Source organism: Aquila chrysaetos, chromosome 15 (genome assembly GCF_900496995.4).
Source record: "Aquila chrysaetos chrysaetos chromosome 15, bAquChr1.4, whole genome shotgun sequence".
Lineage (NCBI taxonomy): Eukaryota > Metazoa > Chordata > Aves > Accipitriformes > Accipitridae > Aquila > Aquila chrysaetos.
In genome coordinates, this window is record NC_044018.1 from 30,068,039 (window position 1) to 30,089,762 (window position 21,724).

The following is a 21,724-nucleotide window of genomic DNA, read 5'->3' on the forward strand; positions in this document are numbered from 1 at the left end:
CCCCCCCCCCCCCCAACACAGGTTTGCTCTTTTCGGGGTATTCCCCCCCTCCGAACCCACCAGCCCCGCTGCCGCTCGCCGTGGGTGGGCCAGTGCCAACGAGAGCATCCAGCCGTGCGCCCCCGAGCCAAACCCCGACCCGGCGGCCACCGAGGGCTCGACCGCCCGGAGCCTCCCAAACCACGGAGCCCAAACCCATCCAACGACCCCCCCAAACCCCCAGTGGGGACCCTCCCTTTAGCAGCACCAGATTTCCCTGCCTCGCTATCCCAAGGCGGGGGGGGGGGGGGGCTTAATTTTGCGGGGGGGGGGGTTCAGCTCCCGCCGGCGGGTCCAAGGGAAGGGAAGCCACGAGGCCACGCCAGCCCTGCGGTGGTTCTGATGTCGGCGCCGTCCAAATCGTTGTCTCCTATCAAACCCCGCTCGCTCCGTAACGGGTGAGGAATGCAGGGCCCCCCGCCGCAGCCCCCCCCGCCGCAGCCTTTATTTAATATCCTGAAAAAATTAAAATAACTTTTGCGGCCGCTAAGGAAAACACAGAGATAAATATAATAAAAAATGAGCCGAAAACAGGAGGGGAAGGGAAATTGAGAGCCCAAAAAGAGGAGTTGGGAGCACTCCAAGGTGAGGGGGCTGGGGGGGGGGCGCATGCAGCACCCACTGTCCTGCCTGGGGGGATGTGGGCACCCGTGGGACCTGGGTTTGGGGTGGGGGGTGACATGGACACCCACGAGACCCAAGCACCCGTGGGACCTGGGTTTGGGGTAGAGAGGGACATGAGCACCCATGGGACTGAGGTGGGGGGGGGACACGGACACCCACGAGACCCAGGCACTCGTGGGACCTGGGTTTGGGGTGGAAGGGGACACACGGGCACCCACGAGACCCAGACACCCGTGGGACCTGGGTTTGGGGTAGAGGGGGACATGAGCACCCGTGGGACTGAGGGTGGAGGGGGACATGGACACCCACGAGACCCAAGCACCCGTGGGACCTGAGTTTGGGGTGGAAGGGGACATGGGCACCCACGAGATCCAAATACAGGGTGGGGGACACAGGCACCCATGGGACCCATGCCCAGGGGGGGCACCCATGGAAGTGAGCACCCCCCCCCACGGGACCCTGCACGGGAGGGTCATGATGTGCCCGGGACACCCCCAGGTGCGGGGGGGGGGGGGGGGGTGCAAGGGGTGGGTGATGGTGGTGCACCCTCCAATTTATCACCCCCTTTTACAGTGGGGGGAGCCCCCAATTCACAGGAGGGGTGGGGGGTCCGCTACAGAGGGCAAGACGAGTCACGCAGTCACCGCAGAGGCAGACCGGGCAGGGAGGGGTGCCCACCCGCCGTGTGTCTGTCTCTCTGTCTGTCTGTCCGTCCGTGTCGTCTCCCCCCCCGCCCCGCGCCGTGCTCGAACCGGGGGGTCGCGGCCCCTTTAATTCCTCCCCCCCTCCCCCCCAGCGCCGCCAGGGGGCGCGCGAAGGCGGCCGCGCCGGGGATTGACCCTCGCCGGCACCCGTCCGCGCGCTCGGAACGGGTGAGGGGCGACATGGCGGCCCCCGGGGCCGGGCCTGAGGGGGGGGTGTGAGGGGCTGAGGAGGCGGCTTCGGGCTGAATAGGGGGATTCCTTCCCCCTCAGCGTTCTCCCTCGCTGCTCGCAGGTTTTGCTGGGCAGGGACTTAGCGGGGGGAGGGCTGTGGGGGGGATTTCTCAGCCCCTCAGCCCGTTTCCCCCCCCCGCCAGGCCCCGCGGCGGGATGTGTTCCTTAGCGCTCTTCCCGCCCCCGCCGGCCCCCGGCGACATCACCCTCTACGAGGTCAATAACAGCTTGGTCTGCGGCCGCCTCCATGAGCAGCTCACCTTCCAGAACCAGGTGAACCCCCCCCCCCCCCCCCGCCAGACCCCAAGGGTAACGCATTGACACCCCCCCCCGTGACTGGAGTTTCAGCCCCTTCTGCTGGGGGTGTCTCCTCCTCACCCCCCTCAGAGGTTCCCCTCAGCCATGAAGGAGGCAGGCTCACACCTGGGGTGTTTCTTCATCCCTTCGCTCCATCTTTGCTTCCCGTCTTTTATCACATCGCTGTTTGCTTTCTGCAACTGGGGGGTGGGGGGTCCTTTCCCAGCTGCCCCCAGACCCCCCCCCTCGAGCTCAGCTGCTTCGCTCACCACACGGTTTCTCTGCCCGCAGCTGGCAGACCTGCCCGTCCTCAGCCTGCCCAAGGAAACCCTCAAGGCTCACAGCCGGCTGGAGCACAGCACCCAGCCGGCCTTCATCCACCACCGCGAGTCCCTCTGGAAGGGATGCCTCAGTGCCTGGTGAGTGCGGGGGGGTCCCCTCCACCCTCAGAAACAGCCAAGTCTGCGGGAGGCAAAGCTGGGAGCTGTCTGTCCGCTTAAAATCTGCCCTCAAACCCCCTTCCCCATACCTGTCCTGCAGCCACTTCACCCTGGAATATGGCAGAGGCTTCTTTGCCCCTTCAGCTCTCGCCCACGAGCAGTGGGAACCCACAACCTGCTCCCAGTCTGAGCTTCTTGAGAGAGTTTTGGGGGGGTTCATAATATAGCTGAGAGCTCAGCGCAGCTGGGGGCAGGTCCAGCAGTCACTGGTGACTGGGGTAAGTGCCCTCAGCTGAGGAGAGAGCTGGTTTGGAGGCCCTGGGGGCTCTCAGCAGTTGAGGGGGATTTTGAGGGGATGGGGAGAGAGGTGGCCTGGGCTTTGCATCACCAACACACGAGGTGAGGGAGGCTGACCAAGCTTTCCACTGCAGGCGGGACGTGGGGCTGTGCGGGGTGCTGAAAGAGATCGCCAGCGCCGAGGAGGAAGGTGAGTCTGGGCTGCTCGGGGAGGACCTGGAGATCTCCCAGGTCTCTCCAGATCTCACTTTGATCCTTTGGTTCCCTTCATCCCCTTTTCCATCATGCCTGTCCCTGCCTGTCGCAGCTGCCTGTGCTTCCTCCGCCTGTCGGGCCTCTCGTTGAAGACCACGGAAGATCTGATGGTCCTTTTCTCTCCACAGGGCTGCAGTGGGTGAAGACGGGCTCAAGGTACCTGCTGGCAGTGTGCCACTGGCTCTCCTCACTGCATGGCTCCCTGTTCCCTCACCTCTCAGTGAGTCTTTTTGGTGCTTAACCTTCATGCTCGGGAAGGCAGGGATGATGCAGCATGTCCGGCGACGCTGACCCTGCGCCAGTGGGCTGGTTTGCATGGCGGGTGGGTGCTTCTCAGCTGAAAACACAGCAAAATATTTCTCCTGGTGGTGCCCAGCTACAAATGCTGCAGGTTTCCTTTGCCAAAGGGAGGAGAATGGGTGCTGGAAAGGCATTAGAACAGCAAAGTGCTCCAAGAGAGACCGAAATCAAGGTGGGGGGAGAAGGAAGAGGGGGTGTTTGGATACGGGGGGGTCCTCACTGCTGCACCAGAGGCAGCTCCTGCTCTCATGTGCACTGCCAACTCAGTGTTAACTCTTCTCCCCCAAAGCTAACCAGCGAAGACATGATCGCGGCGTTCTCCCAGGCGGTGGACTGGTGAGTCCTGTGTGTTGTGAAACTGTTGTCCGTGGGTGTCTGTAAAACCCTACGAAAGAGGGTTGTGGAGCTGAGCGAAGCGGGTGGCGGTACAAGGACAGGATCACCCCATTTTTTAAGTGTTCAGCCTCCCCATTAGAGAGATGTTAGGGCAAATATTTCCCCATTGCCTCTGGCTGCCCCAGTTTGTGTACAATGATGAAGAGGCAAATCATGCCCCGATGCACTGCATGTGGAGGAAACAGCATTAAACTAGATCAGTGCTTGGAAAATTCCTCCAAATATCAACCCTAGACTGTTTGTTAACCAGCTCCTCAGCAGAGCCCTGCGAGTAATTGGCAGGAACAGGGAATTTATCAGAGAAAATGGTCCCATTCAGCAGCAAAAAGGAAGTTTTATTTTACTGGTGACTCTGGGAACTGCCTTTGTCAGCCCTGGGGGGCTGCTAGGTGGTCATGCCTGATGCCCAAGAACCCATCACCGCTGCCTTGAGCCGGGAACACCGGTGTGGCAGCTGGCGTGCCTCACCCTGCTCCGTTCCTCCCTCCAGGGCCGGCTGCACCATCCGGGCCTTTGCCTGGCACCCCCACACCAGCAAGTTTGCCGTGGCTCTTCTGGATGATTCCATTCGGGTCTACAACTCCAACAGGTGAGGGCTGGGCCGCTCCTTGAGCACTGCTGGCCATGTCCTGGGAGACCCTGCTCCTCAGGGAGTGCCTCCGCAGAACTCCCTGCTCCCCGTTTTGCCCTCTCGCAACCACCTCCAGCACGTGCCGAGGATTCCTCCTCCATCTCTGCCCTGCGCTGCCTTGGTGTTCGCTTGGGCTTTGCTCTCACTGGCACTGTCTGTCCCCAGAACCTCTTGCTGTGTAGCCAGAGCTCTGCAAGGACATCTCCGAAAATCTCTGGCCTTAAGTTTTGGTTTTCCTTTCCCTCCCTGCTCTGTAGCTCCTGGGGGCACCCCGGGTGGCACACAGCCTGGCTGCCGTCACAGGCAGAGCAGCCTCTTGGGTGTCATTGAGTCTCCTTTCTCCTCCAGGTCTCCCTGCTCCCCCAGTGCATGTAAAGCCCTCCTCAGGAGAAGACTCTGCCGGCTGGTCCTGCAGCCCTCCCCGCGCCTCCCTGCAGAGGCACTCTCCCCCAGCTGGGATTTCAAGCCAGCAAGTGCCACCTCCCACCCCGGGGCCGGGCCGTGGGCAGCACGGGGCACGGCGCTTAATTGCATGAGGTGTGCTCTGGCTTGCTGCACGGTGCTGGTGTCACCTGGCTGGGATCTCCTGTGTCCCCCACCCCGGGAAGCAGGTCACGGTGGGGCACATGCCCTACTTCTCACCCTATGCTTTTAGGCCCCCAGTGTGGTCAGAGCTGGAGAGAGGACACTGGGAGACAGCCCGTGGCCCAGCTCAGGCTGTGTGAGGACCCTTGATCCCCCATTTTTCCTTTTGTCACGATTCCCTCCTCTCCGGCAGTGCCACCATCCCCTCGCTGAAGCATCGCCTGCAGAGGAATGTGGCCGCCATGGCCTGGAAGCCACTCTGTGCCTCCATCCTTGCTGTCGCCTGCCAGAGCTGCGTCCTGGTGTGGCACCTGGATCCCACCTCCCTCTCCACCAGGTGACAGCCCCGCGCATCTCCCCGGCCCTTCCATGGGTTGTTGCGAGCCCGTTTGGGTTGACGCCAGGCAGGTGCACATCCCGCCAGCAGACAAAGCGCTGGCTTTCAGCAGCACGTGGGCCAGCCCTTCTCACGATCGACCGCGGTGGTTTCTCTCTCCTTCCCTCCAGACCATCATCCGGCTGCGCTCAGGTGCTGTCCTACCCGGGGCACAGCCCCGTTACCAGCCTGGCATGGGCTCCCAGCGGGGAGCTGCTGCTCTCAGCATCACCGGTCAACACGGCCATGCTGGTGAGTAAGAGGCTGAACCTCCTGGGGTGCTGCCTTTGGGATACCAGAACCGTGAGCCCACCATGGGGTCACCAAGGGACGGTTCGGCTGTAAGACTGCTGGGGACGGGCAGCATTTCCTCGGAGGATGAATTAGGCAGATCCTGAATTTGAACTAGATCTGAAAGCATCAGTCTGTATTCCCTAATGCACGCAAAACCACCCCCAAAGCTGTGCTAACTACCCAGTCAGAGTTCAGGTCCCGGTGTCATTATCCTCCTCGTTGTCCCCTCCTTCAGGTGTGGGACGTGTCCACTGAAAACTGCGTCCAGCTGCAGTGGTTTGGGGGCGGCGGTGTCACTTACTTGGCTTGGTCACCCGATGGCAGCAAGGTCCTGGCAGCCGCTCCCTCCGCAGTGTTCAGGTGAGCTCCCTGCCTGCGAGATGTTTTATTTCAGCCCTTATTATCTTTTTCATTTGCTCCAAACCGAAGCAGATCTGGATTCTTTGTGTCCTAACTGCTCCCATTCTTACTGCATCTGATGTGGGGGGAAAAAATGTGTGGGTAATCAGGTCTGATGTCTTGGGCTTCTCTCAGAGCAGCAGAATTGGCGCAGATTTGGGGATTTTGGCCCGCTCACTTCTGTCTGTCTCTCTTGCAGAGTGTGGGAAGCTCAGATGTGGACGTGTGAGCGGTGGCCCACTATCAAAGGACGCTGCCAGGTAGTATGGGGACATTTCCCACACCTGCGGGGCAGAGGTTGCCTCTAAGAGCCTTGGGGGGATGTACTGTGTTTTACTAAATGCCCCCCATTTCCAGCTGGCTCCACAAAGTCCCTTGCAAGCTGCCACCTCCCTGGCCTGGGTAGCGGGTGTTAACGTGGCTCTGTGTCCCGCAGACAGGGTGCTGGAGCCCTGATGGCAGCCGACTGCTCTTCACGGTGCTGGGTGCGTCCGTCATCTACTCCTTGTCCTTCTCGGAGTACAGGGGTGAGTCTGCCTGAGCCGACCACCCAGGCGAAGCTTTCCAAGATCCGGTGGCTGGTCCCCAAGCGATCTTCTTGCTTTTTGTTGTGGCTGAGCTTGGCCAGATGGGCTTTTTGCTTATTAGCTGCATTTTCCAGCCTGCTGGGACAGTGGCCGGCAAAGCCAGGACACGCAGTGGGAAGAGTGTCTCAGGGGTCTCTCAAAGCACAGAATCTCTGTGGGGTTGAGTTTTTTCCCCCCTCACGTTGCTTCTCGCTCACAGTTATGAGTTTGCAGTCACAAATGGTTTGCAGAGAAACTTTTACAGCGGGTTAAATGCCCAGCTTGCGTGGCTTTTTTTCCATGGAGGTGGCCGGTCCTGATGTTTGTGGAAGGGAAACCTCCCCTGTCCTCCACCCCAAACATAGGCAGATGATACCGGGCTAGCAGCACGTTGCCCCACAGCTGCTCTAAGAAACAGAGAGAAATTCTGCATCACTTTGGAAATAAAAGTGTGATTTAGGGCAGTGAGATGACCCACACAGTAATTTAAGCAGGAGACATGAAGTGACCAGGCTGTTTGTTTCAGGGGAGATGCAAGGGCAAGTGGGAGGCTCAAAAACAGCTTCTATCGTGGCAGATCTGTCTGAGACCACCTTCGAGACGCTCTACGGGGAGGAGAGGTGGGTCTGGCTGCGCCCGTTGCCCTAATGCAACACCTGGGATGCAGAGGGGTCTGTGCCCCCCTCGGCAGCAGCCCCCAGGTGCTGGGGACATTGGCTGGAGGGGGGTACTTCACTGCTGCTCGTGCTGGTTTCAGGATTGGAGGAGAAATCCACTCCATGGTGTGGGACCCCACCGGTGAGAGACTCGCAGTGATCATCAGAGGTAAGAGGGAGGTGCTGCCTCCACCCTGCCTGCCCCAGTGCCGGGCTTTGCCTGAAAATCCCCCTTCCAGCAGGCAGAAGGGGCACAAACCCTGCAGGGGAGAGGAGTCAGGTTGGGAAGGCAGCATCCACCCTCCATCCTTCCTCACCGTGACTCTGCTCCTCTGTATCCTTCAGAGAGGGATGTGTCCGAGTTCCCTGCCCACTTCCAGTCGGACGAATCACCTCTCCCAACCCCCCTGCAAGGTCTCCACATTCCCACAGTGCCCACATTACGCCTGGAGCCCGACTGGGCCTCTTGGCTCCGTTTTTTTTAGGAGCAGCCCTTGGGATAATTGAGCCATTCAGGCTCTCCTGGATGGGCCCCGCTCTGAGACAAAGCGGACCTTTGAGGGAACACCAAAACATGGTGCTGGGGATGCTGCTGCCTTGGGCTCCCTCCCTGCATGCCACTGGCGGGGAGACAGCTGAAGCTGCTGGGCCCAAACTCAGCAGCTTGGTTTTTTTGCTGTGTTTAAAGCTGGGTGGGGAAGAAACCAGGTGGGGGGAAACCCTGAGGGTACAAGGACTCCCATAGCTGTCCCCCCCTGTCCTCTGCACCTCCAGGTAGGTCCTGCGAGGATCTCCGTGCAGAAACTGCAATGGAATGGAAAATACCCTTCATATTGGAGAGACAGGGCCCCCACGTCACGCCTTATAGGCTGGGGTGTTTCCAAAGGAGTCACCTCATCTCTTGCCCAAACCCTTCTCGGCCAAACCTAGCTACCTGAGACCTCGGAGCCAGCGTTAAATCACTGAGAGGTCTTTGAAAAGCCCCATCCCAGAATCCTGCTTGCCTCTGTGTGAGGAAAACGCAGTCCTCAGCCAGCTTTCCCCCATCTTGGTGTCTGCCTGCCCCTGTCTCTGCAGTGCCCAGCTGCCTCCAGTTGCTCCCCACAAAAACCTGACCTCCACATCCCCGGTCTCGTGCCAGGGGGCCCGTAAGTGTGCCCGTGCTGTCCCTCAGACAAGGGAAGGCTTTACTGCTCCTTCTCTCTCCCTCCTGCAGGGCATGCTGATGTTCCTGAGAGCCAGACGGTCATTGCTGTGTTTCGCACCCGCAACAGCCCCGTGTTTGAGCTCCTGCCGTGGTGCGTAGTAGCGCATTTTTGGGTTGGTTTTGAGTTGGTTGCATACCAGCAGTCCCCCGGGGCATGGTGGGGAAGAGCAGACCCACCTCGGAGCAGAGAGATGCTGCTGCCCTGTGCTCCTGCTTCAGGCAGTGTCACCATTTTTACCCCAGAATCAGTTATGTTTTGGACATATTGTCCATTATCCACCTCAAAACCCTTTGCTTCAGGTTGCCCTTGCGTGGTGCATCCCAGCAGGGCCCAAACATCTCCGCTTAACCACAAGCTACCCTGAAGGTGCTGCGTTTTGGCGGTATGACCAAGTACTGCCCCACAGTCGTGCTGTAACTGGCTTTTCCTTTCCCCTGCAGCGGTTTCCTGCGGGGTGAGTGTGGCGCGCAGCCCCAGCTCATCGCCTTCCACCCCTGCTTCAAGAAAGGCGCCCTCCTGACCGTGGTGAGTGCAGTCCCCAGTTTTGGTAGCAGTTTTTGGGGCTCCCCATCACTGTCCCTGAGGGAGATCAATCCAGTGGCAGAGCAGGGAAGGTGGAAAAACCTCCCTACAGTGTCCCCGTGGAGAGGAGAGGGTGGGGAAGGTGTCCTTGCTGGGATCACGGGGAAGACAAGAGGGTCATGCTTGTACTGTCATCCCCTGCTGTGTCCTGTACTCATCTGCTTCCTCCCATCCTCTTCCCCCTCCAGTGCTGGTCCACGGGGAAGATCAGCCACATCCCCTTCTTCTTCATGAGTGCCCACGTCCCCTGCACCAGCTCCAGCCCAAGCCCCGTCATAGCCAGCACCAGCGTGTGCGAGTAGCCCATCTTGGAGCTGTGACAACATCTGGGTCCACAACGGCATCTTCCTGAAGAGCCGGTGCCAGGACGCTCCCTCTGCATCCTCGATCCTCCTCCTGGGATGCACAGCCTGACCTCAGGTGCCTTTAATACCTCCTCAGGGTCTCACAGCTCACGGGGCTGGTGCTGTACAGATTAAAACTGGCTCTTTTTCCCCTCACCTTCTCCATGCCTTGCTCTTTCCTTGTGCTGGGGGGGCTGAAAGTTTTGTGTGGGGTGAGTTCTTGAAGTCCCGTGGGTCTGTGTGTGTTCCTGGGGCTCCAGTGCTGCTTTTCCATGTCAAAAATAGCTGGGGGCGAACCTGCAAGAGAACATCCATTCCCTGTGCCTTAAATCGGTTTTAATTAAGGCAGCTGCTGCAATGTTGGGGTGCTGCAGTGCTGGTGGGTGTCAGCCCTCTGCAGCCCATGGGCCCTGGGGCTTTGTTTTGGGGTTGAAGAGCTGCTGCCCTAAGGGGAAAGGTGAGGGCAGAGGGGGCTGAGGGGTCCTCGGCCGCAAGCGCAGCCTCTGGGCTTTGCCTTGAGGGTGGGAAGAACCACCCAAAGTGAACCAAAAACTCTGTGAGTCCATAAAAACCGAAACTTGGCCCATTTGGGGCTGCAGACAGGCAGCGAACGTGCCAGCCCGCGTGAGCCCAACCAGCGCTGAAGCGGTTGCGGGGGGGGCAGATGGGCCACCCCCCTGCCCAGAGCAGGGATTAATGCTGAGGCTGGAGGGGGGCAGCGTGGTTAAACCCCGGGATTACACGTGCTTAATCCCTGGGATTACGCAGTAATAGCTCTGCTAAAGCCTGGGGCGCAGAGATGATTGGGAGAGCAGAAGGTCCCTGCTCAGCCCCACACCCTTGGCTCCACAAACACCCCCAGGACCCCCAAAATCCTCCCCAAAGCCAAGCCCCAACACAGGGCAGGGAAAACCCCACACAGGGGCAAGGACAGCAGCAGCCAGCCCCTCAGCGGGGCTGTGCGGGGAGCAGAGCCTGGATGGGGGTGGCACGAGGATACGGGGTGAAAACAATGGGATACGAACCCACTCCAGCCGCTGCGGCAGGTCTGGGGGGGGGGCCTCATGCCCCCGGGGCTCCACGGTTTGCTGCTGGTGATGGCTCGTGTCCACGGCGCCTAAGAGGACAGTGCTGAGTGTCTCTTCCTCGCCCTCCTCCTCCTCCTTGGGGCTGGGTGGTTCGCAGGGCAGCGCCCGCAGGTACTCGAGGTGCAACCGGGTCTCAGCTCGGCTCCTCCGGACGTATCGGCCCACGTAGATGAGGATGGCGCCGAGCCACCCACCCACGGCCACCAGCACCACCACGTCCGGCGCCCGTGGCCGTCCGTGCCCCCCCAGGGTCTCGTTGCGGCTGCTGGTGGGGGGCAGCACTGGTGGGGCCCCCCCCCAGGCGTCTGCAACCCCATGGGCGGGCAGGCAGCCCCAGTGCCAGCAGGAGCAGCCAGGCTGCCCGCATCGCCCTGCGACAGGAGGCTGGAAGCGAGGGGGGGCTCTGTGTTTCCCCCCCTGCACTGCCAGCTGCATGGGTTTGCGGCGGGGGGGCAGCAGGATGCCTGGGTTCCCCTCCCAGGCTCCCAGTACAGGGAGGGGTGCAGGGGGGGGATGATGCCTGCACCCGCTTCTGCACCCCAATTCACAGCCCCTTGCAAGCCCACATTGCTCTGCACCCCAAGGACCCCTCAACACCCCCCCCTCAGCCCCACTGCCTGAACAGCAAACGCACTGGGAACGCACTGGGAACGCACTGGGAACGCACTGGGAACGCACTGGGTTTTACTGGCGTTGGGAACCCATCAGCAGCAGACACACAACAGGAATGGAGACAATCTTCAGAGAAATGAATCCAAAAAGTCTCTTGGTTTAGGCTCTGACTGGGCTCGCACCAGTCCAACACTGGGACTGGGAGCAGTGATGCCCCCGGGGGCAGCTTGGCCCCCCCCCAGCCAGCCAGTGCCATTATAGCGTCCCGCTGCGATCCCATTCCATGTGCTGAGCAGGGACGGTCTCAGCCATCCCCAGCAGCAGTCCCTGGAATCCCCCCCACTGAGCAAGGGGTCCCTTTTGGGGTGACCACGATGGGAGGGGGCTCATCTGCTCTACGCTCCCCCCCCCGTGCCGCTGCGCCAGCGTCCGCCGGGCCATCTCCAACGCCCCCTCCCGCGTGCGGTTGCCTCCGATGAAGCCGCTGGCGTGTACGAAGACGCAGCCAGGGATGCCGGTGAGCTGGGACAGCTCCTCGTCCCGGACACCTCGCCAGGGCTCGGGGAGAGGGAGGCTGCAGGGGAGCAGAGGGAGGTGGCAGGTGAAAACCTGCCCCCATGGGCACACCGCTGTGGCTGGGGGACGCAGCAAGGGGACAAGTCTCACCGGCTCTGGAAGGTGTGTGGCCCCGCCGGGACGCTCTGCACCCGCCACTGCCCGCTGCGGTCGGGAAAAAGCACCAGCTGGAGGGGGTCGGGCAGCGCCAGCTCCTGCTCCAGGCTGAAGACGTGCTCCTTCCAGGGGCAGCCGCCCTGCGGGAGCTCCAGCACCACCCCGCTCACGTCTACCTGGGTGGGGGGGACATGCTGGGCACACGGGGGTCCTGCCCACGCAGCCCCTGCACCATCCCATCCCTCAGTTTCCTCCCCAATCCACGTGCATCTGCTGCCGGGTGCTCTGCCGAGCCTGCACGGGGAGCTCTGGGGGTGCAGCAGTGTGTGTGGGAATACTGGGGTGCACAGGGAGGTGTGGGGAAGCACGGGAAGGTGCGTGATCATGCAGAGTGATGTGGGGGTGCATACGGGGTGCATGAAGATATTAGGGTGCGGGGGGAGTCACATGCATAGATATAAGGTGTAAGGTACATTGCCACACGTGGGGATATGGGCATATACAGCTATACATAGGTATATAGGGCACATGAGGGGGTGCATGGCCATGTGTAGGGGTATAGGGGAGCAGAAGGGGGGTACACGGCCATATGTAGGGGTATAGAGGCACACGAGGGGGTGCACAGCCACATGTAAGGATATAGGGGCACAGGAGGGGGTGCACACCCACGTGCAGGCGTATAGGAGAACAGGAGAGGGTGCGCGGCTGTGTGTAGGGGTATAGGAGGGGGTGCACAGCCATGTGTAGGGATATGGGGTGCAAGAGGCACCCTGCGCCACGCAGGGAGGTTTATACTGAGGGGACGTGGCCTCCCCTCACCCCAATGCTCCCCCCCAAACTGTCAGACCCCCCCCCCCCAGAACTGGCATGGTGGGTACCTCAAAACGTCGCCTGATGGCATCCTCCACCAGCACCCGCGCGGGCAGCCAGGCACGGTGGTAGTAGTCGAACCGGTCCATGAACTCGCCCCCGACCAGCTCCATCGCCCGCTTGAACCCCGCCTGGGGACGCAGAAGAGGGTCAGTGGTGGCCCCAAGCAGGGTGGCCCCGCTCCCACCCCGCCACATTCCCCATCCCCACCTCAGTGTCCTGGTTGGGGTCATTCCAGCGGGGGTTCAGGTGGCCCACGCGGGCACTGAGGGTGGTGGTGAGGGCGTAGCGGGGCTCCCCCTCCGCCTGCGCGATGCCGTTGTCGATGGCATCGATCTCCTGCACAAAGTTCTCGTACAGCTAGGGACAGCGGGGGGACAGCAGGGGTCAGCCTAGCCCGGATCCCAGCTGCACACCAGTAGCTAGAACAAACCGCTCCCCTCTTTTACAGGGTCCCCCTCCCCAAAGCACTCTTTTATGGTGTGACCCCCACCAAGGGGAAGCCCTGGAGAAAGCTGTGCGGCACTGGGGTGATCAGAGCCCCCCCCCCCCCCCAAGACCCTCTTGGTTCCCCCGGTACCTTATCGTAGAGCACCTTCACGATGGGGCCATCCTCCGGCTGTCCCAGGAGCCCTGCGAGGATTTGGGAGCCAAAGTGGCAGTAGACCAGCCCGGCGCTGCTCAGCTTCGTGGTCCAGGGCTTGTCGGGCCGGAGGCTCCGCATGGACTGCGTGAAGGACCTGCGGGGCCGTGGGGTCAGCCCCGAGGGACCCCTGGCATCCAGGGGACCACGGTGTCCTGCATGGCTGGGGAGGCCTCACCTCTGGTGATGGTCGTAACGATGTCGCTCGGGGTCGTACTCACCCCCTACGTCCACCACCACGTCGCACTGGGCCAGGCGCTGGGGGTCCCGGGTACGCACCACCTCCGCGTCCTGCCGGGGGGGGGGGGGAGAAGTGAGGCTGGGGAGCCCAGGGTGGTCCCCAGGAGTGAGTGGGGACCCCCAAGAGCTGCCCCTGGTGAGACCAGGGACCCCGAGGAGGGACTGGGAACTTAAGGGTGACCCCCAGGTGGGACTGGGGACCTGAAGGGTGGCCCCTGGGTGCAACTAGGGACCCCGAGGGGCGACTTGGGACCTAAAGGTGACCCCTGGGTGGGACCAGGGACCCCCAAGTAGGGCTGGAGAGCGGAAGGGTGGCCCCCAGGTGCGACCGGGAACACCGAGAGGTGCCCCCAGGTAACGGGGAACCCCGAGGGGGGACTGGGCACCTAAGGGCGGCCCCGAGGAGGGACGCGGGCCTCGAGGGCGGGCAGGGGTCGGGGCAGTGCACGGTGTCCCTGTCCCGTTGCAGGGGTCCCGGGAGGGAGCCGGCCCAGTAGCAAGTGGGCCCAAGCAGGCCGCAATCCCGGTCCCGCCATACGGTGGCCCGGGGCCGTACCCGGTAGCGGGGCAGGAGGCGTAGCAGGTAGCACGCCAGCACCTCGTCGCAGTGGAAGGTGCCATCGTGGGTGCCGATACGCGGGGCGGGGTCGGGCTCGGGCCGCGGCCGCTTGGGCCCGGACCCGGCCGCTCTCCCGGTGCCCACGGTGGCGGCCATAAGGCGGGCGGCCCTTCGCATGGCACTGCGCATGCGCAGCCCCCCCCCCCGCCGCCGCCGCGGTACTGCACATGCGCAGCACCGCCTTCCCGAGTCTTCCCGACGGCGCATGCGCCAAGAGCTCCAGCGCACCTGTCCGCCTTCAGCCTGCGCATGCGCCGGCCACTCCCGACCCGTCCCCACCGCTCTGCGCAAGCGTTGGCACCGCCCAGCCCTCACCCGTCTGTCCCTGCGCATGCGCCAGCCGCGCCCCGCTGCCGTGACACCCGCCCCGCCCCTTCGCCAGCCCCTCCCGGTCCTCGCCCTTCTGTCCTGCGCATGCGCTAGTTCACCCAGCTCCCCGCCCCCTCCGCCGCGCGCATGCGCCGGCTCACCCCTCCCTAGCCACGCCTCAGCGCGATCACGCATGCGCCAGCTCACCCCTCCCGACCCCGCCCGGCCACGGGTGCGCATGCGCCCTGCGCGGAGCGGTGGAAGGCGGAGCCAAGGCGGGGCTTAGCTGAGGGCACGCCCCCGCCCGGGCGCTCCGCGGTACAGACGGACAGACCGGGGGGGGGGAACGGGACAGACGGACACATACACGGACACAGACACGTAGGTGGGCACAGGGACCGCCCAGCCCGCGGGGACACCTCCGCCTGCCGTCCTCCCCCCACCCCCGGGACAGACATACACGGTCCTGCACAGCCCAGGCAGGGACAGACAGACGGACACGCAGCCCCCCCCCCCCACCAAAAAAAAAAAAAAAACCAGCCCAGGCACCGTTCCCAAGCAAGAGTTTATTTGCGAGGAGGAGCAGCACCCGGCAGCGAGCTGGGACCCTTCCCAGACACGGTGCAGGGCCCAGAGCGGGGCTAGGGGGGACACCCAGGACCCCCCCCCCCCTCCTCCCCGGGGGGGGCTGCTCCGCCGGCACCGAGCGGGGACGGTGGCACCGAGCAGCCTCCGGCACCCGGTTCCAGCGTGGCACAGGACGTCGCAAGGTGCCGAAGCCGAACTGGGATGGCGGTCGTTACCGCGACGCCATCACAGGTTGCGGGGGTCGTGCCCGAGAACCGCGGGAAAAGGGGTTCAGCTCCGAGAGCGCGGTGTCACCCCGAGACAACCCTGCTCCCCCGAAGCCAGGCAGTAGTGTCGGGAACGCAAATTACAGCTCGTCCGGCTGTTTCCTTTGAGGGCCGAGGACAAATTTCCACTCTCGGGGCTGACACAGACGTCTCTGGTCTGGTCCCAGTCCCGCAGGGGCTCACGGGAGTGGTTTTAGCCGGTCACGCGCGCGGGGACACAGCCCACGGCATTTCCCGGCAGGGCTTCGGGGGGTGCAATTCAGTCGGCGTCTCCCTTTTTGAAAGGGGGGGATCGAGCGCTGCAGATTTTAGGAGGGGAGCAGAAGACGTTGCCGAGGGTTCATCAACGCCGTGAGTCCGCCTCCCCACGCCAAAACACCTCAGCGCTTCTCCTTCCAAGCAGCCCAATTTCTCAGGTCAAGAAAGAAGTGATTCGAGGCAGCCCAGCCTCAAAAGCATCCATAAAGGGATAAGTCAGCTCTTGCAGACGGCAGGGAAGCAGAAAAGCTGCTCACGGACTGGGGGGAAACCACATGGATCTGGGTCTGTCACTGCTCCGCAGCGAGCAAACCTCGGCCACCGTGGATGAGGAGACAAAGCAGGACCTCCAGTAGTGTGAAACCAAACCGTCTATGTACAAAACTCCTGCCCAGCGTCACGTCTCTCCGCTCGCTGCCTCGGGGAAGCCAGGCTGACTTATCCCTTTACTGGTGGGTGCTCAGCCCCACGGCCGGAGTCAGGATATCTCGTTGCCGAAGACCTCGAGCACCAGCGGCGTGAGCTGCATGCTGTGCTCGGGCTGGAAGGAGAGGCAGCGGTACTGCTTGGAGTGCTCCTCGTTCAGGCTCCGTAGGTCGGCCAGCTTCTGGATCATCTTGGCGTAGAGCAGGCGGCTGCCGGGAGGAGGGTGCCTGCAGCGGATGTAGGTCTGGAGGATCTCCGAGAGACGATCCTGGAGGGATTCCACCAGCGAGGTGTCCTGCACGCCTGGGCGATCTAAGAAACACCACGGGTGCAGGGTGACTCCCTTCCCTTTTCCCAGCTGGCCTCAACGGAGAGGCAGGGAAGGGTGACATTTCTGGGGACACAGCCAAAACCTGGCAGGTTAGCGACCCTGGGGCATGAGGGTGCTCTCACCTGGGGACAGGATGCAGATGGCCATGAGGAGCACGTGCTCTTCTTCGTGAAGGTTCAGCTTCTTCAAGCCAACCTGGAATTTCACGAGCGGCTCGAGCAGGTCCATGCTGTGGCCAGCTGGGAAGAGAAAGGACCTTTAGCACAGCCTGCTCTGGAACAAGATCTCCCACAGCTGAGGGACAAGCGTGGAGCTCTGCAGCTCCTCTTTCAGCACAGCAGAGAGGCAGGACAGTGGAAGAGGACTTTCGATATAGCTTAAAGCATGTTGGTTTTTAATTGTACTTTTCTCCCTAGTAGTTTCTCTGAAGCAGGAGATCATGGAGCAGATTTTGCTTTTGAAATCCATAAAGACAATTAACCTACAAACATTCTGCCTCCTTATCACCACTTCCACACTGCACTGTGTCCTGCACAAGCATCACAAAGCCCACCTCGTGTGCCCAGAGCCCTCCCTGCAAGCAGCTCTCTTTCCAGCTGCCCCACGCCTGGTCCCCACACGCTGCTTGCTCTGCCTGGTTCCCCTGGGATTGCGCTGGGGGATCTCTGCCCTTGCACTAAGGATCTCGGCAATCCCGGGTTACTCTAAGGCTCTTCCAAGCGCAGGGAGAGATTTAAGGTCCATACGTATCATCTGCGCACCCTGTTCTCTGTGCTGGTCCCCAAATCTAAAAGTGGGGGAGTTTTAGGGCAAGATTCACCACCTTTCCTAGCAGAAAGGCTTCCTGGCTGCAGAGCAGCAGCAGTGGGAAGGCACAGCAGCTTTCCAGCCCTCACTGGAGCTCGGAGCAATCGGAACTCAACCCCTGTTGCAAGGCAGAGGAGTTGAAGACAGCTCTGAGCTACAGCCATGCCCTGGCTTTGCTTTTCTTCAGGAGTTAACGGCTCTTTGCAGCCATCCGGTGTGGCTGCGGGATGCACGCGTGTCCCGCAGCGCCGGGCTCGGGAGATGAGAGAGCACGGCTGATGCCGGGACGGGCGTCTCAGCCCAGCCATGACACCACCAAGGTGCTGGTGCTGCCGTGTACCGCAGCCGTGCAGCCTGGCAATGCATCCCTGCTTGCTGACTACTCAGTCTGGGATTTTTGCATCTGAATTTAAGGCTGGGATGACTTTCTTAGCCCACAGCAAGCAGGAGAGTGTCTGGCAGCCTTTACCTTGGGTGACATCGCTGATCCTGTACTTGAAGTCATTGCTGCCGCAGGTCCACGTCATGTCCTCGAGGGTGAAGGACTGGTTCGAGCGCAGCATGATCACCTCGATGGCGCTGGATTTCAGCAGGACGATCTGGTCCTCTGCTGCCAGGTCCCTGGGCAGGGGGAAAAGGGTGATGTGAGACATGTCCAGTGGGCAAAGGAGCAGAAACCTGCCACCCATGCGCCAGGTTCTCCACCGGTAACCCAGTCCCTTTGCTGGGGACACCCCAGCTTCTCCCTCACCCCGGGTTTCTGGGTGATTAAGCAGCAGGTATTTCTGCAGCTACTTTTATTGAGTGGCACCACCCAGCACCCCAGGCACCAGCCTGGAGTTAAACAGGACCTGAGGTCCTTCACAAACCAGAATGGGGACCGCTCACATGGCCTCAAGCATCTTAGGAGCTCAAGCATTTTGCTGACAGAGTCTGGGTGAATCAAGGTAGATAGGAGAGGAGTAACCCCAGGAAGGAGGAGAGACAGAAAACGTGAAAGTAGGAACAGACCTGGGAAGGGAACAGAGCCCAAGGGACAGCTGTGAAGATGAAACAGAGAAAAATGGTCTAGCTGTGAAGGATAGGACGGGATTCCTGAGAGTGGAAAACCGCCATGGACATCGGATCTGGGATCAAACGTCTCACCTGAATCCCGGGATCATTTTGGCAAAGCCAATCACCTTCTGTATGCTGTAGCTGACCAGGTCGGCCAAGTGCGGGAGCATGGAGAGGTGGGAGAGGTCGATGTTCATGGAGGAGCTCTCGTCATTCTCCTCGGAGAGGACCAGGTTTGAAAACATCTGGGGCTCCACAGACTCTGGAGAGAGGGAGATGGTCAGAGGGTACCTCAGTTGTAGGCAAGACATTACGGGTGAGGGCAACGATGCCAGCCCGCAGCAGGAATGGCATCCATCCTGCCAGGAGGGCTTTGCATTGCGTTTAGGCAGCAGGACGTGAGGAACAGGGCTGAGAGAGCAGTCGTGTGCTGGCTGCCAACAGCATCAAGTTTTTTGCACTGGGGCCTTTAACTCCTCTCCTGTGCCGTGCTCGAGTCTAACTGCAGCCAGAGCAGTGACGACGCAGCCCAGCGTCCACGTTCACACTCCTCTTGGCCATCCTGGAGGGCTCAGACACGGAGGTCTGCAGGGCCATGATCCAGCCAAGCACTTAATGCTTTTTGCTCACAAAAAGCCTTTGCAACAGCCCCAGGAGGGGGGTTAAATAAGTTAAATAAGTTAAATACACAGTTAAATAAGCTCCCCAGAAGAGGTAAAACAAAGGTCTGAATGGCCAGACTGAGGTGAAGCTGCTGCACTTCTACCCCCCTCACCTACGGAGAGACGAGCGTGGTACCTGGAAACGTGCTGAAGGCATCGGAGCCAAAAAGGTCACTGGAGTCCTCCGACGACAAGTCCTGGGTGAGGATGGAGGAGGACCTTGCTGCCCCCCTGTTGCTGGGGTTGCTTCTCACGGGGGGCTGGAAGAGAAAGCAGGACATGAGGAACAGGGCTGGGAGAGCAATTTGGTGGCAGGCATTCGCCTGCTGCCAACAGCATCAAGGTTTTTGCACTGGGATTTTTAACTCCTCCCTAATGAGAAGTGGTGGGATGAAATGGGTTTGGTGCATCTGGGCAGGAAACGCTTGGTCCTGTGCACGGGAATTGGGGCTTGCGTGCCCCAGACGTACCCGAAACTTGGTGAAGTCAGCGTACGTGGGGTCATAGGTTTTGCGATGAGCCTCAAGGAGGATGTCAATGACTTTCTGCTGCTCCTCCGAGAGTTTGGGCTTCAGGCTCTCCTTGAGTGCCTCCTCCTCCTTGCGCTTCAATATCATCTCGCGCTTCCTCTGAACCTCCTCGTCCGTCAGGATGACTGCAGGGACAGGGAAAGCATCAGAAAGAGGTGCAGGGAAACAGGGACTGAAGCAACCCCAGGCCGCTACAGCCAGCATCCCCATCACCTTGCTAATCAATTATTAAACACGCATCAACCCCATCCTGCTCCTGTCCTCGACTGCGGGGTCACGGCTTCCCGCTACGAGACCTGGACAGTTTATAGCCCACTTGGGTGCTGTTAAGCAAGGACCAGGTGCAATAAGGTCACGTCAGCGCTGCCACATGTCTGCTCTGCACTGCGACCTTGCTGTTTGCTCGGTGCTGTCAGGTGAAAGAAATCTTGATCCTGCAAGACTCAAGCCAGCGGGTTCATCTCGCTCCAGTGCTGCTGTCAGTGCCCGACAACAGAGGGAGCCCAATGCGGCATCGCTCAGCCTCCGCGTCCGGCTGTAGCAGCAATAGTCTGGGTATCCAGCAACCCTTCTGCAGCATCGCAAGTATTTTTAAGCTAATGGGACATATAAACATACCCCCACTCCCAGGGTGGGTGTTTATGGCTTGTATTATGGGTGGCAGCCTTCAGCAGGAGCCAAGGGTTGGACTCAAAGGCTATCGATATGCAAGGCTTCTCCCATTTATTGAGGGAAGGGGAGCATCCACAGGCAATTTGGGCTCAAATCTTACTTTTTTAAAAAGAGCTTAAAAACCTGAATAGCCTCACAGGGTTGAAAGAGAAGAAAAGCAACAGGGAGCCACAATGATCTCTTGGGGAAGCAATGGGGGGGTTGTAACAGAGTCACACATTCACAAAAGCACTCATTAATACACTCCACTGGCAGGTCCTAAAAATAGCAATGCCCATTCCTCAAGATGTTATTAGCCCTTTAACCAGTCATTAAAGAAAACCCAAGCACGTTATCTGATGACAAGGTGGCTTTCTGCCTGCCTTGGGCTGCAGAGATTTGATGCTGGGTGAGTCGAGGTGGAATTTGGGACGAGAGTTTGGCGAAGGGCAGTGGGAGCCACGGTCCCAGGGCTCGAGGCAAGGAACTGTTTGCAGACCCGCTCCCTTCTGCCACCTTTAGCCGACGGCATTTTTCCAATGCATTTTCAAACTTGCACAATCTCAGAGGGGACTTGAAGATCTCAGAGGCACAGGAACGACCGGCTCGGACCGAAAGGTCACTCCGACGATCAGCACATTAGGGCCAGCTCTGCAGGGGATAGCATGACTGCTTGGGGAGAAAAATTAGGGTTTTGCTCTCTCCCGTCCTGGTTCTTATTACAAAAGCCTTGGATCCATGTGGGCACTGCATGCAAGAAGGGAAACTGTTCAGAGATGGGGCAGCATCTGTGGGGAAAGAGCCACATGGGGCTGGGAATGAGGATGGGGCAAAGAGCCAAGGGCTTGGGCTGTGGCCATGGTGTGCAAAGTCTTTGCCAGCATGGCCTGTCCCAAGCACCGGGGCTTCAGAAGGGATTATTGCAGATGTCTGAGCAAATCTCAGATCCTGCAAGTGAATCAATCCAAAATTAGGAAGCATCTGCAGAGCAGATCGGAAAGAAAAGGATGTTTCTGTGTTAGGGCAAGACTGCAAGGGAAATCAACTTGGGATTTCCCACCCACCTTTAAGAAATCCAGCCCTCAAACAGATTTGAAACAGTGAGGCAGCAGCATTTCTCACTCTAGTAGGAGTTGAAAACCAAGAGGATTTCCCAAAGCATCACTTTGGCGGGGGAGCAAATGCTGGCAAGGTTTGTTCCCCACAGTACTATCGCCTGAGGCAGCCAAGAGTTCCCTATACAGGGTCTATGCAACAAAGGATCCAGTTTCCCACTATGTCCCAGGGCTGCTGGCTGCACCAAAGCTCGGCAGTGCTGCACATTGCTGCGCATCCATTGCCAAACTGCCAGCGATGTTGACAGAAATGGACGGCAGCAGGTCCCGGGTTTGGTGTTTAATGCTCTGATAGGACTTGCTGGAGCCTACAGGAGACTAAAACCCAAAGGAAGCCCTGCAGGTGTTTAAAAAAATCAGATAAAAGGAGAATTGTGATTCCCTTCCAGCTTGTCTGGTGTTGCGGAGGCCAGTGCCATGACGCAGCGGTACTTGTGCAAGCCACGACACAGCCCGGCATCGGTGCTGCGGATTGAGAACCACCCCCGGCGTTTCTGGTGAAATCGTTCCTGGTAACGCTGGGGAGCAGAAAACCTGAAACGCACCTTGCTTGGCTGTGCCCGAGGAACGGCTTTTCGGTAGGACCAGGGGTAACGTGGACAAGGGGTGCCAGCGTGGTGACTTGCCTGCTTTATAAAGATCTGAGGAAAAGGATTCGACCCTCGGTTGTACTCACAGGGGGATGGATGTTGCCCACCACATCCCTGCCTGCCTCCAAGGGGAATGCAGGACCGGGAAGTGCCTTGATGCCTGCACC

At 60.3% G+C, this 21,724-nt stretch overlaps 3 protein-coding genes across 13 annotated transcripts in view; 1 reads left to right on the forward strand and 2 right to left on the reverse strand.

Annotated features, from left to right (window-relative positions):
- The first annotated feature begins 605 nt into the window (after positions 1 to 605).
- Positions 606 to 9,380, forward strand: AAAS (aladin WD repeat nucleoporin). 4 transcript variants are annotated; one of them, XM_041128877.1, is made up of 18 exons: positions 606 to 624; positions 1,742 to 1,871; positions 2,187 to 2,314; positions 2,767 to 2,822; positions 3,016 to 3,107; positions 3,477 to 3,523; positions 4,074 to 4,172; positions 4,563 to 4,751; positions 4,993 to 5,136; positions 5,307 to 5,427; positions 5,705 to 5,829; positions 6,068 to 6,128; positions 6,305 to 6,395; positions 6,961 to 7,054; positions 7,192 to 7,259; positions 8,307 to 8,388; positions 8,739 to 8,823; positions 9,069 to 9,380. In XM_041128877.1, exons 2-18 carry the CDS (start codon positions 1,755 to 1,757, stop codon positions 9,180 to 9,182), a joined length of 1,713 nt encoding a protein of 570 aa, XP_040984811.1. In that variant the 5' UTR covers positions 606 to 624; positions 1,742 to 1,754; the 3' UTR covers positions 9,183 to 9,380. The 4 variants fall into 4 exon arrangements, with proteins under 4 accessions (XP_040984811.1, XP_029892778.1, XP_029892779.1 ...); XM_030036918.2 differs by lacking the exon at positions 606 to 624 and adding an exon at positions 1,459 to 1,535; XM_030036919.2 differs by lacking the exon at positions 606 to 624 and adding an exon at positions 1,542 to 1,659.
- Positions 9,381 to 10,979: 1,599 nt separating this feature from the next.
- On the reverse strand, positions 10,980 to 14,108 carry MYG1 (MYG1 exonuclease). 2 transcript variants are annotated; one of them, XM_041128879.1, is made up of 7 exons: positions 13,906 to 14,108; positions 13,288 to 13,400; positions 13,062 to 13,206; positions 12,677 to 12,826; positions 12,475 to 12,597; positions 11,591 to 11,772; positions 10,980 to 11,498 (listed from the first exon to the last, which is right to left on the reverse strand). In XM_041128879.1, exons 1-7 carry the CDS (start codon positions 14,095 to 14,097, stop codon positions 11,180 to 11,182), a joined length of 1,224 nt encoding a protein of 407 aa, XP_040984813.1. In that variant the 5' UTR covers positions 14,098 to 14,108; the 3' UTR covers positions 10,980 to 11,179. The 2 variants fall into 2 exon arrangements, with proteins under 2 accessions (XP_040984813.1, XP_029892793.1); XM_030036933.2 differs by having other exon boundaries at positions 13,047 to 13,206.
- A 720-nt stretch (positions 14,109 to 14,828) lies between these two features.
- Positions 14,829 to 21,724, reverse strand: part of VDR (vitamin D receptor) — a 49,830-nt gene continuing 42,934 nt past the window's right edge. For all 7 annotated transcript variants that reach the window (XM_030036927.1, XM_030036926.1, XM_041128895.1 and 4 more), the window contains 6 exons: positions 19,142 to 19,326; positions 18,808 to 18,931; positions 18,100 to 18,271; positions 17,423 to 17,574; positions 16,269 to 16,385; positions 14,829 to 16,127 (listed from right to left, as the gene is read on the reverse strand). In XM_030036927.1, coding sequence (XP_029892787.1) covers positions 15,868 to 16,127; positions 16,269 to 16,385; positions 17,423 to 17,574; positions 18,100 to 18,271; positions 18,808 to 18,931; positions 19,142 to 19,326 — 1,010 coding nt within the window. In that variant the 3' untranslated portion in view covers positions 14,829 to 15,867. The remainder of the gene's footprint in view (positions 16,128 to 16,268; positions 16,386 to 17,422; positions 17,575 to 18,099; positions 18,272 to 18,807; positions 18,932 to 19,141; positions 19,327 to 21,724) is intronic.